The sequence below is a fragment of the Sorex araneus genome, chromosome 10 (assembly GCF_027595985.1).
Source record: "Sorex araneus isolate mSorAra2 chromosome 10, mSorAra2.pri, whole genome shotgun sequence".
Taxonomy (NCBI): Eukaryota; Metazoa; Chordata; class Mammalia; order Eulipotyphla; family Soricidae; genus Sorex; species Sorex araneus.
Window position 1 is genome coordinate 8,618,841 of NC_073311.1, and position 19,060 is coordinate 8,637,900.

General features: G+C 43.5%; 1 protein-coding gene across 2 annotated transcripts in view; it reads left to right on the plus strand.

Annotated features, from left to right (window-relative positions):
• The first annotated feature begins 15,553 nt into the window (after positions 1-15,553).
• The window catches only part of HELB (DNA helicase B), a 34,317-nt gene continuing 30,810 nt past the window's right edge, over positions 15,554-19,060 (plus strand). For both annotated transcript variants that reach the window (XM_004602644.2, XM_055118031.1), the window contains exons 1-2: positions 15,554-15,743; positions 17,807-18,217. In XM_004602644.2, the coding sequence (XP_004602701.2) occupies positions 15,554-15,743; positions 17,807-18,217 (601 nt within the window). The remainder of the gene's footprint in view (positions 15,744-17,806; positions 18,218-19,060) is intronic.

Consider the following 19,060-nt stretch of genomic DNA (forward strand, 5'->3'; position numbering starts at 1 on the left):
ATACCCGGTGATAGCACAGCGGGTAAGGTGTTTGCCTTGCACGCGGCCGACCCAGGTTTGATTCCTCCGTCCCTCTCAGATAGCCCGGCAAGCAAGCTATCGAGAGTATCTCACCTGCACCGCAGAACCTGGCAAGCTACCCGTGATGTATTCAATATGCCAAAAACAGTAACAACAAGTCTCACAATGGAGACGTTACTGGTGCCTGCTCGAGCAAATTGATGAACAACGGGACGACAGTGCTGTGACTGACAGACAGTGCTATTTTTTCCCTTTTCCCATCATTGTTGTGATTACTGGACACCAGTAGACATTCATCTCCACATCTTAACCCTATTTTAGCTGCTCACCTGCTTTAAACTCAGTGAAAAATTCTCAAGCTGCTATCTTTGTTTAAAAAGGTATAAAAAGGCAGAAAGGCTTTTCTTTGGAATCTTGCTTAAGGACCCCTTTCCCATAACCAAGGAGCTTCCCTGCTTTCTTTTCCATTCATTTCTCTTGAAATCAACCATTCAAAAAAAAAAATTAAAAAGTCAAGAGAAGAAAACTTCAATCTACCCCTAAAATCATTTGTTTCTTTTTTATGGACTATATATGTATGGTGGTTTTCACTTACTGATTGGTTTTCTTTCTGTTCAATAATACATCCCATAGCCAATATTCTGCACTAGTGTATTAACAGACAAGCTCATTTTTTTGCCGTCAGATTGATCACCATATCTGAAATAACGAACTACCAGTTTTTCATTTGCTAACCCCGTTATTTTCTTTTATTTTTTCTCCTTGTGCCCATCATCACTTGATATTTGTATTAACTTGTTCTTTGAGTGTCTTCTGTAACTGAAAAAATGCAGAGACTTGTCTCGGTTATTATTCTTCTGTAGCACCAAGAAAAGATACTGTCCTAAAAATAATATTGTCCCCCTATTCTTTCCCTAGTCCCATCATTGTTGTGACGACTGGACGTGGTGCATGAGCTTGGTTGTGGTGATTGTCAAGTGTTATACAGCTGGTTGCAGTTCTTGAGGATCTGACTTCGAGGCCCACCTGGGGTTCCACACATTTAGCGGTGATCCTCATGAACATGATCACTGGGGGTTTTATACCTGGCTGTGGGCTCAATAGTGATCAAGATGGTCACTGGGGGGAATCTCACACTTTAGTTGGGGGTTCACACATCTGGCTGTGGGCAGATCATCAAATACTTGGTTGATGCACCAGGGTCCCACACAGCAAAGCAGCAGGAACAGCAATTGACTGGCACACGTGGGTGGCACCAGGTACTGAACTCAAAACCTCACACTTGCATAGCAGTGCTTTTGCCAGTGAGCCATCCCCATTCATCCTGACTTGATACATCTTGACTTGATAGATGTTTGCTTCTTATTAATCTTTCCAAATTTGGGGTGCTTTTCCCTCCATTTGTGTAAGATTACTAATTTGTATTACAAGGTTGACTATGTGCCAATTTGGTCAAATATGGCTCACTTTGCAGCACCATCTTTCTGGTGGCAGATGGTACACTTGTTTTGGTGCTTACCTTGAGCATGACACTTTTGCTGAAGGAGCTTTTAGAAAGTATATTTAAAGAGGCAATAGTTTTGTAAAATCAACATTTTCTTTGGCATCTTAAAACTCACATTAAGCTGGGGCTGGAGAGATAGTACAGGTTTAAGGCACTTGCCTTACATGCAGCTGACTCAGGTTTGATCCCCTGCACCACTAACAGTTACCTGAGCACCACCAGGCATGACCCCTGAGCACAGAACCAGGAATAACAACTAGGCATGGCCCCAATTCTCCACCCCCCTGCAAACTCAACACATATTAAAACAGAAACATAAGGTCCTGAATGTAGCCATATACATATCTTGGCTTAATTAAAAAGTTATGAAATAGTGCAGAATAAAGTGAATTGCAACTGATGTTATCGGGGCATTATTTTGTAACATTTAGAGACAAAGATTAAATGAAAAATTAATTATATCAATATTTCCATGGAAGTGCCCATATAGCAGAGAAGATTCTGTGAATAACTTGTAGGATCTTGAGATATGATACAACCTGGCTAGTCAAGGGAAATATAATTTTAAAATATTATCTTTTGCCTTAAATTTCATGTTGTTTTAATTCTACACATCACTATTTAAAAATATAAAACAATAGGGCGGGAGAGATAGTATAAAAGGTAAGGCATTTACCTTGCGTGCAGCCAACTCCAAGTCAATCTCTGAGCACCTCCAAGGGCCCCTCTTGAGCACAGAGCCAGGAGTAGCCTCTGAGCAGCACCAGGTATATCACTGTATCACTATTATCCCGTTGTTCATTGATTTATTCGAGTGGGCACCAGTAACATCTCTATTCCTCTCAACCCTGAGATTTTAGCAGCCTCTCCTTTCTTTCTCCTTTCTTTCTCCTTTCCTTTCTTTCTCTAATATTTTCCAATTATTGGATGCTCTTACAGGGTCAGGGGAATGAGACCTATCGTTACTGTTTTTGTCATATCGAATATGTCACGGGTAGCTTGCCAGGCTCTGCCCGTGCGGGAGGGATACTCTAGGTACCTTGCTGGGCTCTCCCAGATACATATGTATATATATATGTATATATACATATATACTACTCTCTATGATTTGTTGCTTACTGTCTGAACTCCATCAAATATGGTGTGGTAATTATGAATATGGGTAGGAAGTGTCTTATGATGTATTGCGCAGCCACAAAGTGGCCGCGTGGTCCAGAAAGCAGCCTGGAGCACAGTGGCAGTTGGGTTGGGTAGTGGAGGTCGGCTGCCAGGGCTGGATCCCTTGGGGTGGGGAGGGTTCTCACCCGTCCCCCTCTGGGGCGCCACTAGTAAAAAACAGCCTGGCGCAGAGTCCGGTGGCATGGCTATGGAGGACTCATTTTATACTCCCGTCTGGGAGGAGCATCCGTTGAGCACCAGGTGTAGCTCTCAAAATATAAACATGAATCAGCTGGATATTCTAGAGTTTTTGTTTCCTTGAATTCTATCATTTCTTTCTGATATACCACCACTTCATAGTTCATAGGTGATATAGATCCATATTTCAGATAGATTCCTCAAAGAGAATTATGAAACTAAGTGTCAGTTCTTTTTTCTGGGGTGTGGGAGGTGATGGAGACTACATCAGGAAGTGCTCAGGGCTTACTTCTGGCTCTGCACTCAGGGATCACTCCTGGCAGTGGTAAGGAAATCATATGAGATGCCAGGGATTGAGCCTGGAGACCATATGAGATGCCAAAGATTGAGCCTGGGTTTGCTGCATGTAAAGCAAAAACCCTAAGCAAGCCTTATTTTTAATTTTTTTGTTTGTTTTCAGCAGTGCTCATGACTTTTATCTTAAAATTTTATGTTTTCTCCTAACAGGCTCGGGGGACCAAGTGGGGTACTGGAGATTGAACCTAGGTCAGTAGAGTGAAAGATAAGTCCTTTGTGGATAGGGCTTTATGCTTCTTTAAATCTATTTGTGTACTGCACAATGCCATTCCCAGTGTTTTAGCATTCAATAGTCCTCTGAATCGGGCTCAAATGCAGTTTCCCAACCTTTTGTCTCATAAATTCTCAACATACACACCTTAATTAACTGATAGAAACTTTTAGGCGAGGGTCACAATTGTTTCCTATGTCTCTCATTTTATCTACCAGATACAATGATCAGCTACAGAATTAAGAAGGATAGGGCAGGTACCTCTCCTACGGGGAAACAACTCCGTGATCTTCTTAGCTGATTGACAAAGATTTATTCTCACTGGCTCAAAATTGCCTGAAGGTCATGTATCTCTCCAAGGCTCCCTATTGTTCCACATATCACTATGATCACTGAGGCAGGGAATAACCAGGACTGGAGAGTTGAGCACCATTAAATGCTTCAATCTAAAAGGATATGTTATTTTCATTTATTTTAGGGTGTGCCCTGGGCTTACTCCTGGGTATGTGCTCAGGAATCACTCCTGCTGGAGTTCGAGGGACTATGGATGGTGCCATAGATCAAACAAGGGCCAGCTGCATGTTGTACTATCTCCCTGGCCCCTCCTTTTTTTGACCAAGCAAGTCGGATGACCATGACAACTTCTAACAGGTGTGCAAGTATGGCCTGACTAACGAGAGGGACATTAGGTATCAGTGGATCAGGGTATAGCTGCTACACCTACACATAGCTATTAGCTGAGTGAAATATCACACACGTTTGTTTTAATTTCTACTCTGAATTTAATTGCCAATCTCTTTGATAATCCTATTATTTAACTCATTTCTTTTCTTAATTCTAACATTCCCCTTTGGACCCCACTTTAACAAACAAAACAGACAAAAATGCTAATTTAAACATTCATCAGGATAAATTAATGTGAAGTGCTTTTGCATAACTGCAAAGCCATCATTATCCTGACTACCCCTTAATTGCATACTTTACCTCATCACATTAATTAAACAGGTCACTAAACCTTATTTCCTCCCCACTCTCCCAGGAAAATGTTTACATTTTACTAATGATAACTTCACAGTAATACCATTCAGGCACACAAAAACAAATGTATTTAAACTAGAACCGGAAAGCACATAATAGGCAACATAGGGTAAAAATATCCTCCTCCATGAGAAGTAATATATACGACAGGCTAGACTTCTTGGCTTTGTGATCCAGATTGGGGTATTTAAGAAACACTTAATAGCTTGGATTCAAGAGGGCATTGGAATGAGTTTGACTAATGCGAGATGAATAATCATGTTTTCAGAGAAAAGGGTTATATTTCCATGAAAAATGAACAGTGGCTAGGCAAAGAGTTTAAGTTTAAGTTTAAGGCATAAAGTTTAAGGCACTTGCCTTGGTTTGATCCCACAAATGGTCCCCCAGAATCACCAGGAGTGATCTTTGAGCACTATTGGGTGTGGCCCCAAATTATCACTGCACTGTAGCACTGTTGTCCCGTTGTTCATGGATTTGCTCGAGTGGGCACCAGTCACATGTCCATTGTGAGACTTGTTACTGTTTTTGGTATATCTAATATGCCATGGGGAGCTTGCCAGGCTCTGCCATGCAGGTGCGATACTCTCGGCAGCTTGCTGGGCTCTTCGAGAGGGAGAGAGGAATCAAACCTGGGTCAGCCGCGTGCAAGGCAAAGGCCCTACCTGCTATGCTATCGCTCCAGTCCCAAAATAACACATACCAAAAAAAAAATCAAAAAGAGGCTCCTTACTGATACCCAAGAAGATCCCCAAGTTCTGGCTCCATTGCACCCGTTTCTCTCTCATTTTACCTGTACTGCCCCACTTTCCCCCACAACCCCCACTCCTCCCCGCCCCCCCCCCCCACACACACTCTTGATTTCAGCTCTGGCCTCAGTCCATTCTGGAATTCTTCTTGATCCTTCCCACCTGTTTTCCTATACCACCTCCTCGCCCCACAATATAGACAATCAGAATATGTCAGAATATTCATATCAATTTTCCATAAGCTGGAAGCACATATGGGAAAGTTATAGCCTGTTCTGTTTATCTCTTGAGGAAAAAAAGTTTATATTTCTAGATGATTGTAGAAAACAAAACAGAAATGACAAAGAGGTGGGGAAGAAAACTGTTTGATGGAGAACAAATGTTGCCTGCAGTCTAACACACTATCCAGCAATTTATGGAGGCAAATTCTGGGTTTCCTCTGGGTGTTTGTTTCCTCATAGTTATTATTTAGTTTGTACCTCAGTCCCTTGTGTGTTGGGCAAATTAGAAATTTGGTCTAGAACTTGTTTGCTTCCATGGTAGTTGCCAACCATAGAATTAGAAACTTGGTCTAGAAAATTAGAATATTCAGTTTAGAATTAGAAAATTAGAATTAGAAAATTTAGTCTAGAACTTGCTCGCCACTATGATAGTTACCAATCACATGTGGCTATTGAGAGCTGAAGGCAGCCAATTTACACAGAGATGTGCTGTGAAAGCAAAATATACACCAGATTTCAAAAAGGTGTAATTTATTTTATTAGGAAAGGTGTAAATTATTTCATTATCAACTTGTATATTGTTTACCAAGTTGAAATAATATTTTAGGTTGGTTAGACTAAAAATAGGATCACTAAAAATAATGTTATCTTTTTTTGATAGCACAGCGAGTAGGACGTTTGCTTTGCACACAGCCGACCTGAGTTTGATTCCTCTGTCCCTCTCGGAGAGCCCGGCAAGCTACTGAGAGTATCCCGCCCTCATGGAAGAGCCTGGCAAGCTCCCCGTGGTGTATTCAATATGCCAAAAACAGTAACAATAAGTTTCACAATGGAGACGTTACTGGTGCCTGCTCGGGCAAATCGATGAACAACGGGATGACAGTGACAGTGCTACAATGCTTTTTTTTTAAAAATAATGTAGGAGTACTGCTATTTATTCAGCCATTGATTAAGCTGATTGAATTGGGCATGAACTCTATATTACTTTTTTTAAATTCTATTTTGAACATTATTTTATTATTTTATTATTATTCCCCAAACCCCATTTTTTTTTTTGGTTTTTGGGTCACACCTGGCGATGCACAGGGGTTCCTCCTGGCTCTGCACTCAGGAATTACTCCTGGCGGTGCTCAGGGGACCATATGGGATGCTGGGATTTGAACCCGGGTCGGCCGCGTGCAAGGCAAACGCCCTACCCACTATGCTATCACTCCAGCCCCCCATTTTTTTTAATTCAACATGAGATACAACTACAAATTTCCATGTTTGAGCTTCGATCACACAATCATCAAATACCCATTCCTTCGCCAGTGCACACTTTCCACCACCAAAATCCCCAGTATTCCCCCCCTCCCCACTGCTCTGCATGTGTGGCAGACAATTTCCCCCATACTTTCTCTCTGCTTTGGTTACATTTAATATTTAGGCACCAACCTCACCACCACTCAAACCTGCCGAAAACTCAATGCTAGATGATTTGTTTTGTATTGCATGTTATGGATGGAATATAATGCCCAGGAAATTCTGTGTCATTCTTTTCTGGGAGCTTTAGTTTATAGTCTCTGGGTCTTGGCCGTTGATGAGATTACATGGCGCCAGGGGCAGTTTGTGGGTGTGACTGCCAAGCTACTGGAAAACTGGGGACCTGGGGGGAAGAGGCCCAGTCCCGATCCAAGCAGGCTTGGAGATCTCAGTCATGGGTTCCCTCATATCTAGGTTTTCCTGCCAGTCTGCTCTCTGGTGAGTTCATACCATTTTGGGTGAGGCTCGTCTGAGCATGTGGAGAGTGGCCTTGGGCATGGCAGTGGTTGGGTTCTGGAGGTTTTCGGCCACGGGGGTTCTGCTTGGGGCAGGGAGGGAAACTCAACCCGCCCCCCTCCAAGGTGCCCAGGTGAAGACAACCTGGTGCGGGGTCAGGGCATTCTGCGGCACTCTCTTCTGGGACCTTTAGTTTATAGTCTCTGGGCCTTTGCCATTGATGAGATTACAGGGCACCAGGGGCAGTTTGTGGGTGTGACTGCCAAGCTACTGGAAAACTGGGGACATGTGGGGAGGAGTCCGAGTCCTGATCTAAGTGATCCTGGTGCTGTCAGTCATGGGTTCCCACCTACCTCTACGCTACAGACCCTAACTGCATCTTTTGATCTCTTTCGAGATTTATGGGTCTCTGAAATAAGGCCAATAAATGAGTTTATATAGTTGAGCTGGAGGTGGTTTATGGGTTTGTCTCCCACATACCTAACTTTTGGCCATTTAATTCTTGGTAAACTTGGCCTCAAGTTGTTGGGGTCTGGCCAAAGGCACAATAGCAATTTTGGGCTATCTGGAAGTCTGAAGGCATCATCAAGTTGCTAATGCACTCGCCCCACAGGTACAGGTTTACCTGCTGGCAGCACCATACTTCCTAATGTTACCTTTTTTCATGCAGGTACTAGAATTTATAAATTTTGTACCTTGGTTCAATTATATTGCTATTACATATAGTCTGGTTTAGAGACTAGATTAAAAGAACAGAAAGAATTTTTGACAAGACTATAGCTGATCTTATCAGTGATAATATGGCAAGTAGGGTGCTTGTTTTGCATGCAGCTAACCTGGGTTCAATTCCCAACATCCCATATAGTATCCCCAGCTTGCCAATAGTAAACTGTGGGCATTGCTGGGTCTAGCCCCTAAGCAAAGCAACAACAACAAAATATATAGCTGATCTTATGCTCATCCAGTGCTTATTGCATGAGCATGTAGAACAAATTTGTACCATTCCTGATGACACTACGTTTGTTGCCTTGAACAAACTTACCTTTGCAGTGTGTAACCTATTACACTTAAGAGATGCTCAACTTCACAGTGACTTTTCACTGGTCTTGGTGATCCCTTGCTTGAATCAGTTGTCACGCTGGCATTGCATGTGTTTCCTGGCTTTATAATTTATTTTTAAATTTCTTTCTGATATTCTATTTTTCCTTCTTTAACCCCTTTCTTTTTCCAGGATTTTTCTTTGTGACTGTAAATTTTATTTGCTCACCTTTACAATCAAGCACAATGTTTTTTTGGGCAATACTCAAATCTCCCAGAATTTAACTCATGGGAACCCTTTCAAGCTGGTAATCCTTTTATCACAACCCCGTTAGTTGGATTTTAATTTTAATTATTTTGAGTGGTTCTGGGATTGAACTCAGGTCTTCTAAGTGCAGGGCACATGATTTACCATTGAGTCATAGCCCCAACCCAGTTTGGTTGTTATTTTAAATACATATCTATTTTATTTTCCTCTTCCTTTACCTTTGTTGTGGTGGAGAGGATCCCAGACAGTTTGTGGTGCTAATCCAGGAAGAAAACTCATGGGATCTCATGTCTGGAGCCACACCCAACATCCCTGCACTACTTCATTACTTTTTTTTTTTTTTTTACAGTGCTACATTTTTGTTTACTTAGTGTTCACTGAAAAATATAAGTATTTAGTCATTTTTCTTTCTTTTTTTATTATTAGTTTATTTTTAATTAGAGAGTCATCGTGAGGGTACAGTTACAGATCCATACATCATTGTGCTCATGTTTCCCCCATACAAAGTTCGAGAACCCATCCCTTCACCAGTGCCCATTCTCCACCACCAGTAAACCCAACATCCCTCCCCCCCTCCCCAGTCCCGTCTCCCCCCACCCCACCCTGCCACTATGGCAGGGAATTCCCTTTTGTTCTCTCTCTCTGATTAGGTGTTGTGGTTTGCAATAAAGGTGTTGAGTGGCCATTGTGTTCAGTCTCTAGTCTGTATTCGGGCCCGCATCACCCTTCCCCCACATGACCTCCAACCACATTTTACTTGGTGGTCCCTTCCCTGAGTTACCCAGAATGAGAGACCAGCCTCCAAGTACTTCATTACTTTCTGAGTGGTTCCTTGCCTTCTAGAAGAAAGAAGTTCTAGATCCAGAGGTGAAACCAGTTATTTATCAAGTTGCTTCTGTTCTCTTGATAAGAAATAGCATTCCAAAACCAAGGTTAGGGTGGTAGATTGATCTGAGTTACTGGGCTGGAATTGCTTTCTGGTTCTTTCGTGGTTTTTTGTTTCTTTGTTTTTTGCTTTTGGAGGTCACGCCCAGTGATGCTCAGGGGTTATTTCTGACTCTACACTCAGGAATTACTCCTGATGTTGCTTGGGGGCCCATATAGGACACCAGGGACCAAACCAGGGTTGGCTATATGCAAGAAAAAACACCCTACCCGCTCTACTATCATTCCAGTCCCACTTTCTGATCCTTTCAAGTAGAAACCGTATTTTTTTTTTTTTTTTTTTGCTTTTTGGATCACTTCCAGCATTGCACAGGGGTTACTCCTGGCTCTGCACTCAGGAATTACTCCTGGCAGTGCTTGGGGACCATATGGAATGCTGGGAATCAAACCCCGGTCGATCACGTGCAAGGCAAACATTTGCCCTACCCACTGTGCCATCGCTCCAGTCCCTAGAAACCGTATTTTAAGAAATTACACAAGACCAGTGTTGCAGTCTTTCTTATCTTCTCTTGTTTGTATTTCTTTCCATTTAAATTTTCCATTTTATAAACATGAATTAATTTACTTAATTAACTTTATTTTTCAACACATAACTTCAAATTTACAACAATATTGCAACTAACACTAACCTTAGGAAGTGAGGCACAAGTTTACTTTGTAGCTCTTTTGCTCTTCAAATAAAACCTACTAAGAGTGTATAGTCAGAGTAACAAAATGTTTTTTTCCACAAAGTATACAGAATTAACTTGAAACTATTATTTTCACTGAGAGGTTACCTCAACACCTTGAGATTCATTTATTCTGTTTGCGTCGAATTTCAGTTTTTGCCTTTCTTTTTATTTTATTTGTATTTAAATATGTAAAACATTTACCTGGGTCACAAGTCAATAAAAAGTTGTCACTGTCACTGTCATCCTGTTGCTCATCAATTTGCTCGAGCGGGCACCAGTAACGTCTCTCATTATGAGACTTATTGTTGCTGTTTTTGGCATATCCAATACGCCACGGGTAGCTTGCCAAGCTCTGCCGTGCAGGCACGATATTCTCGGTAGCTTGCCCAGCCCTCCGAGAATGGCGGGGGAATCGAACACTGGTCGGCCCCAGTGAAAGGCGAACACCCAACCACTGTGCTATCACCAGAAAACTAATAAAAAGTTAAATTTAATTTATTCCCAGTCCTATCTCCTTTATCTTGTTTCTATCTTCTCCGTAGGTAACTATTTATTTTATTTTATTTTATTTTATTTTATGTTTCTTGCCCCCATGCCTGGCTATTTTTACTGGGGCCCCTCGGAGTGGGGAAGGTTGAGTTTCCCTCCCTGCCCCGAGCAGAGCCCCGGAAGCTGAAGACCTCCGGAACCCAGACACAGCCATGCCCAAGGCCCCTCTCCACACGTTCGGATGAGCCTCACACATGAAGGAACCCAGGTGTGCGGGACGCAGGGATAAGATCTCCAAGCCTGCTGGGATTGGGACTGGGCCTCCTCCACCCAGATCCCCCATTTTCCAGTAGTTTGGCAGCTACACCCAGAAACTGCCCCTGATGCCGTGTAATCCCATCAAGGGCCAAGATCCAGAGACTTTAAAACAAAGCTCTCAGAAGCAAGTGGCTGCATTTGCGGCCAAACGACCTCTCATAGCCTAGTTCTTTCTCGGAGAACCTGACGAGGTACCTAGAGCATCCTGCCTGCACAGCAGAGCCTGGCAAGCTCTCTGTGGCATATTCAATATGCCAAATACAGTAGCAATGATGGGTCTCATTCCCCTTACCCTGAAAGAGCTTCCAATGTGGCACCGAGGGAAGAACGAGTAAAGAGAGGCTGCTAAAATCTCAGTACTGGATGAATGGAGACGTTACTGGTGTGCGCATGAGCAAATCAATGATCAGCGGGTTAACAGTGATTCACTGATACAGTGATTTAAAATTTTTTTTTTATTTTATAGTTACTTCACAAATTTGATTACATTTAATATTCAAACACCAATCCCACCACCATTACACCTTCCCACCACCAAATTTGGGATGTTTCCATCCCAAGCCCCTCCCTGTCCCAAAACACAAACGAAAAAATATATTTTGTATTGCCTGTAATGAAGAACTGCTGAACATGCTTACAAAAAAGTGATCATATAGGAAACAGTGTGAAGAGTGTTCTATTTTGGTAGGAGCCATTAAGACATTCTATAGGATGTCACTAACATGTTGTTAAAGTTTGGCAGTTTACTGCTAGGGCCTGAGACTGTGGTACCTCTTTGGTGCTGTCATGCTGGGACTACAAAAGGCACCGCAGAAGTACTTGGGCGCCTCTAGGGCTATACCCAATGACGCTTGGGAGATCTGCTCTAGGTTGATCCCAGGTTGGGCACACCAACTATTTTAATCTTGATGCTAGGGATTGTCCTTACAGGGCACGTACCTTAACCATTGTATCTTCTTTTCAACCCCCAACATCAAATTTTAGAAGAGGCGACTCCTGAAATGTTCTAGCAAAAGCACCCTAAAAATATGCCTAGTTTAATTACCTACAATGTCTGACATTCTGGGTCTCTGATAACAAAATCTACTGTGCCTGGGACTGACAGAGTATGCAGCCAATCAGGGCTTGAGTCCCAACACCCCAGTTAGTTTTCTGAGCTCTCCAGGAGTAATTCCTGAGCAAAGAGCCAGGAGTAACCCCTGAGCATCGCCAGGTATGGCCCAAAAACCTAAAAAATAACCTTCCACAAATGAAGTCTGCTATTCCCAGGAGACCCGAGAGACCCTGCCACTGAGTTTCACTGCTCAGTTTCCAGAATTTTCTGCATGTCCCCTTGCTCATCCACCTCACAGAATAAACTAATCTACAGAAGCAGAAACTTCTCTCCCAGCAGCCCAGCAACACACACAACAAAAGATTCCCCAGACTGTGCTAAAGGGATTTTTCTCTCATGAGGTCTGGAGGCCTCCACTGTGTCAGTCTGACCAGTGCATTTTTTTTTTTTAATAAACTGACTTCCTGTCTAAATGGTCTTGCTCTCCGGATAAACTCTTTTATAACCTAATGGTTTGGGCCCAGTGGGGCCTGGGTTTGAGCAGTTCTTTCAGTCTCTCCAACTTCCAGTTCATAGAAATCTTCCTCATTCTTTTAAAAAATGAATTTATTTTTGTGATTGGGACTTTGGGCCATACCCAGTGGTGCTGAAGGTTCAATCCTGGGAGTGCTTTGAGCAATCGTGTACTAAGCATGTGCAAAGCAAAAGCTTTGACCTCTTTACTGTCTCTCCAGTCCTATTTTTCTATAATCATAGCAAGATTATAGCACAGTTTATGAAATGAGGCTTTTATAGGCAAACATTTCTGCAGTTTATAATCAGTATGCCTTTTCAAAAATAATACAGTGAAAATACTCTTATATATGTGTTGTTTTATGTTTGAGAAGACTAGTTAGCAGGGTAGGTATAGGAATCTCATTTTTAGAAACACTCTAAGTGATTTTGCTGCACAGCCAGATTTTGAATACTCTTGCTTACTGTGAACAGCAAGGATGGTGTTCAGGAATGGAGAACTCTTCACTTTTTTTATTTTAATGAGAAAACAACAGCAAAGAAAGGAAGTTTTTGCCCTCCTGAATTACCTAGTAGAGTACAAGTAAGCTGTATAAACAGGATCTTAATGCTTGGAATCTTGTGTCCAAACAAATACATTGGTGATAAGGATATTATATGTAATCTAATGTCATGTCTAGGCCTAGATTTGGGCAGTAGGTGAATTTCTGTTTGGATATGTTGAGTGTGAAGTAGCCAAGTGGTTGCATCTAATACAAAAGTGTAGACCAGATTAGGAGACCAGATGAGAAGTCTTCGTCTACATAGATAGGGGACCCAAACCTGGGCTATCCAGTACTTCAAGTGAGTCTGCTGAAAATATAATATGGTTACCATGGAGGAGAAACAGAGAAGACCATCATGAAAGCAAACCAACAAATAAGGCCAGGCTGCACTGCAGAGTGCTACAAGACACACACACACACACACACACACACACACACACACGTTATTGGTTTGAAAGACTTGAAAAATGAAGCAAGCGGGGCTGGAGCAATAGCACAGCAGGGTAGGGCATTTGCCTTGCACGCGGCCGACCCGGGTTCGATTCCCAGCATCCCATATGGTCCCCTGAGCACCGCCAGGAGTAATTCCTGAGTGCAGAGCCAGGAGTAACCCCTGTGCATTGCTAGGTGTGACCCAAAAAGCAAAAAAAAAAAAAAAAAAAAAGAAAGAAAAAGAAAAGAAAAATGAAGCAAGAGAAGGATTCACTGGATTTAGCAGCCAGGATACCAGTGGTGTGACGTTTGCCAGAGCCCATTCGGTTCTGTGGTGGAAAGAGCAGCTGACGGTCCTGAGCTCGAAGGTAGGCATTCAACCTCACACTGACGGTCTCGCCCCCACACAGGCCATGTATCAGTTCCAACTGTCTCCTCTAAAAGCAACAAAAGTGAATGTTTGCACCCAAAGGCAAACCTCTAAATGTAGTCTTTTCTCCCATAAAATATTTTTTAGTCTTTGGTGCCAACCTGTTTATATTAGAATAAAACGTAAGATGCTTTTGGAGTTTGCAGGCAGTGCACTTATTTTAGATTTACTAACATAATAGATTTTAAATAGCATCAAAATGGTAATGTAGCAATATATTTAAAGAGCACTGACTTTCAAACAGTATCCCTAACAAATATGAGGACTCATGGATCCAGAACAACTTTTCCGTCTGTTTTTGGACTTAACCTGGTGGTGCTCAGGGGTTACTCCTGGCTCTAAGCTCAGGGATCACTCCTGGCAGTGGTCAGGGGACCATATGGGATGCTAAGGAACGAACGGGGGTGGGGGGGTAGGAGGGGAGGGAACCTGGGTCAGTCGCATGCAAGGCAAGCTGTACTCTCTCTCTAGCTCCCAGAATAACTTTTAAATTCAATCTCCTTTCTCTCCGACTCTAGACACACTCCAATCTCTACTCTGGGCTATGCCACCAGCGCTGAGAGCTGGTTGAGCAGCACGTTGAAGGAAGTTCGCATGAACAGGATGTACTCACAGAAGAAATGTTGGTTGGTCCCTGGGGCTGGAGCTATAGCACAGTGGGGAGAACGTTTGCCTTGCAGGCAATCAACCTGGGTTTGATCCCCAGCACCCATATGATCCCCGAAGCACGTCCAGGAGTAATTCCTGAGTGCTAGAGCCAGACCCAGCTAGACCCCTGAGCATCGCTGAGTGTGACCAAAAAGTTAAAAAAAAAAAAAAAAAAAGTTGGGAGGTTCCCAAATCTGGCTGGACATCAAAATGGACAAACTGGGTGGTAGGTTAAGAAAACTGAACAGGGACTGGAAAGAGAGTACAGCAGGTAAGACCTTTTTTTACCTGGGTTCGATTTCAGACAATCCATCTGATCCTGCGAGCACCACCAGGAGTAATTCCTGAGCAGTGCCAGGAGTAACCACACCGGATGTGGCACAAAACCAAAATCAAACGAAAAGAAAATAGAACGAGACAGCCCTAGGTCTACTGGATCGACAGAGCATCTGAGTAAGTCCCTTTCCTGACTCTGGTTCAACTCCTTAAAGACACTGAGGTGCAAAGCAGTTACATGAGACGGGGTGTATCGTCTGGAGACTGGGCCAAACGTCCTAAACTGCATCTGGGTTTCGTTCGGGGGGCGCAGGGGTAGAATGGCTTTTCTGGGTTCCAGAGTAGCTTTCCTGGACAGTTGCTCGCTTTGCAGGAGACGCTGCAGGCTCGCGTTTCTGGACTCGAGCTCGCTCTCTGGTCTCTCCTTGACCGCCGCAGGTCTGTAGCCAGAGACTCCCGGACTCCCGCGCCCGGAGCAGAGGGTGGAGAAGGTGCTCACCACCCCGCCCACAGCCGGCCGGCCACGCCCCCTCCGCCGCCCTATCGACTCTCACGGAAGGTTGGGGGCGGGTCTTCGCCTGCGCCCTGCCGCCGCAGGGGCGTTCCCGGAAGTAGGTGGATTTCCAGCGCTTAGGACCCCGGAGCTCATTGGCTGGTCCCGGCGCGGTTTCCCGGGATTTGTACTGAATCGGGGCCAAAGCGTGAGAAGCCAGAATGGCTTGTTTGACTCAGTCCTTGCGCCAGCTCCAGGGACCTTTGCTTCCACCCAAGGACCTGGTGGAGGAGGACATGGACGACGTGAAGGAGGAGGAGGAGGAGGAGGAGGACGATCCTGGGTTTCTGGACGCGGAGGAGCTCTGCAGTGGGGGCGTGAAAGCAGGCGGCTTGCCTGGGCGCCTCCCCGGTGAGCAAGTCCCTCTGGGGCGCGGGAGAGGAGGGTGCAGGAGCTGCGTGTCCTGCCCCAAGTACGGCGCGCACTGCCCGCCGACTCCTTAAGGATGAGCTCCTCTCGTACTTAGAATAAAATATTGGTAACAGTAGCAGCGAGGTCAGCAAGTACTGGGAGTTATATTTGTGCCCTACAGTGCATTATCTCATTTAATGCTCACAACCTTTTCAGATGGTTTTGTACTCGAGGAAATAGTGGTTTTCGAGCATGAACCACATTCAGGGCTTTTTTTTTTTTTGGCTTTTTGGGTCACACCCGGCGATGCTTGGGGTTACTCCTGGCTCTGCAGTCAGGAATTACTCCTGGCTCGGGGAACCATATGGGATGCTGGGAATCGAACTCGGGTATGCCTACCCGCTGTACTATCACTCCAGCCCCCACATTCAGGGCTTTTTAACTATTTACCTTGCCCTGTTTGGATTCAATTAGGTGGTTTCTTCCAGTTACTTAGAAACCAAGAAACACCTCGATACTTTGTTGATCCGTTAATTGTCGAGATGAACTTGTGATCGGTGTTTACCTTATGTGGTTTCCTGTTATGAATTGTGCCTGTGTGAATGCTGTGGTGTGATACTTTAGAGTAATTTTGTATTCCAGTGCTGTCTAGTAGAACTTGCTGCATCAGTGACCATACCTCAAACTTCCACTGTCTCTCTTAGCTACTAGCCATACGTTGCTGTTGAAAATTTGAAATGTAGCTAGTGGCACCAGAACTGATTTTTATGTTTTAGGAAGTGTTAATTACAATTTAGACCCTCATGAGGTTAGACAGCAAAGGTGCAGACAGAAAAATTTCGAGTATTTCTAGAGAGTGTGATCATTATTCCAAAAGTATAACTGGCAGATTCCCAAGTTCCAGACCAAGTGTCTGTTACTGGAGAGATAAGATGAAGAGGTTGCTCTTTGGAAGGGGCTGAGGGAGGAGTGGGAAGGTGGTGGCACCTACTCCCTAGGAAATAAAGCAGACATCTTAAATAATCACAGAAATAATTGTAGTGTTTCTTAGTTCTTAGAAGCAGGTAGTGCTATGAAATGACATTCATGAGATTCAGAGAATGTTTTTCTGAATAACTGAAGTCTGTAGTAAGTGCAATCAACATAAAGGAAGCAAGCTCCACTTAAGGCAGATGGAACTGGTGATGCAAAGGTCCTGTGATTGGAGGAACTAAGACCAAGACGTTTTCAGAAACTTTAGGAAGGTCAATATTGACTGAGGTCAGATGAAGAGAGAGAAGACTGCTTTTTAGAAGAGCAACAGTAGACTTTTTCCATTATTTCTGGGACTACAAGGACAAGATATGTTCTAGTCTAGAGAATTTATGGTTAGATAAACAGTGCCTGGGCTGGAGCAATAGCACAGCGGGTAGGGTGTTTGCCTTGCATGCGGCCAACCTGAGTTCAATTCCTCCGTCCCTCTCGGAGAGCCCAGCAAGCTACTGAGAGTATCTTGCCCGCACTGCAGAGCCTGGCCAGCTACCCGTGGCGTGTTTGATATGCCCAAAACAGTAACAACAAGTCTCACAATGGAGATATTACTGGTGCCCGCTCGAGCAAATCGATGAGCAATGGGATGACAGTGGTACAGTGAAACAGTGCCTAGGTAATTAAGTCATAGGGCTGGAGCTTGTGCTTTGCATGTAGGAGGTCCATGGTACCACTGGCTCCCTAAGCAACATTGGGAGTAGACCAAACCAAAACCAAACCAAAATATGAAAACAGAAAACAGAGAACAGCTTCAAGTGGAATTTGGGCAGCTCGGTAGACATTTGCAGAGAACAGAGTTCTTTGGCCTTTTATACCTGTGGACCAACACTTGTTGTCCATTGCAGTCCATGGCAGTTATAATCAATACTGTAGACCAGTAATTTTTCAATCTTTGAGTACCTGCAGGCCAGCACCGGTACATGGGACTTGTGGTTGAAGTCCCCTGATCCATGTACTATAAGGGTAGAGAATTGTAGATTTGATCAAACTGTGGAAATGGTTTAAAATATTCTGAATTAACTTTTTTTTCAAAGTTGTGATTTTTGATGAAAACACTCAAGAGAACTATGACGTATTTGGACGTTTCCCAATGACGAGTGCTTGGTGGCGAGTGAAGGTTCGAGTAAAGCCTTTGGGAACGAAGCGCTATCAAATGCAAGGATTTCCATCTTACTTTTTACAGTATGACATGTCACCACCAAATCAAAAACATATCTGTTCCCTCTTTCTGAAAGATTGTAATGTCCCTGCTGAAATTATAAATAAATTTTTAACATGGATAGATGCTGTATCAAGTTGTAAAAAACTCAACTTTGGAAATCTTAGGGAAACACTGAGCATGTACCAAAAGGAAGTTGAAAGAAATCATCAAAAGAAGTCTAAACAGAGAAGTCAGGAAGAGCCACTGGATTCTGAGATAATAAACCTTTCTTTGGAAAACAAAAGTAAGTGTGATTTTTTTTTTAATTATCAAGTTTAAGTAAAATTGTGATAATTAGTGATGGGTGTATTTAAAATATATTGCAATAGTGTCTTGGCAGATATTCTTTTTGAAAATTGATTTGCTGAAGGACTAAGGAGATAGAAAAGGAGGCAGGGACACATGCTTTGTCTGTGAGGGACCCTGGGTCATTCCCAGGGCCGCATATCCCCTCCCTGAGAGCACCATTGAGTGGACCCTGGAGACCCCACTGCCATGCTTGCATGCTCTGGCCTTGACCAAGTATCCCTGGGAGTGGCCCCTGATCCCCTGAGCACTGCTTGGGAGTTGCCCTACTCCTTGCCCCAAAATTGGTTTGATGAAATGTGTTGTATGGCCCTGATAGTCCACATTTCTCCCCTGTAATGTGAAGAGCTTGGGTAAGATGGATGTTCTGCCTCCATTCAGGTTTTTCTCAGCTCTACAACTGCTTCTTGCTCTCACTTCCTTTTTTTCTTTTGTATCCATCTGATTGCTTTGAGTACTTAAGAAAGGTTTATTAGTCAACTGTTTAGTCTAAGAAAGCTAGGATGTGAGTAACCCTTTTGCAAAGACTCCAGTCCCAAATGATTCAAAATAACTTTTTTTTTCCAATTTTGGTTAAGGAGCAGAATTTATTGTGGTTGTGAGGACTGAAGTGGGGGCGGCTCTGGGGCTCTGTGAAGTACAGTGCCTGCCATTTGTCCAGAAGCCCATGACTCGGGATATATTTGACCCCATTATGTCTTTAAACACATCTGCATTCAACTTGATAAAACCCCACTTCTTGGAGATGTGAATTTTCTGACCAGGAAACTTGAACTTGGCC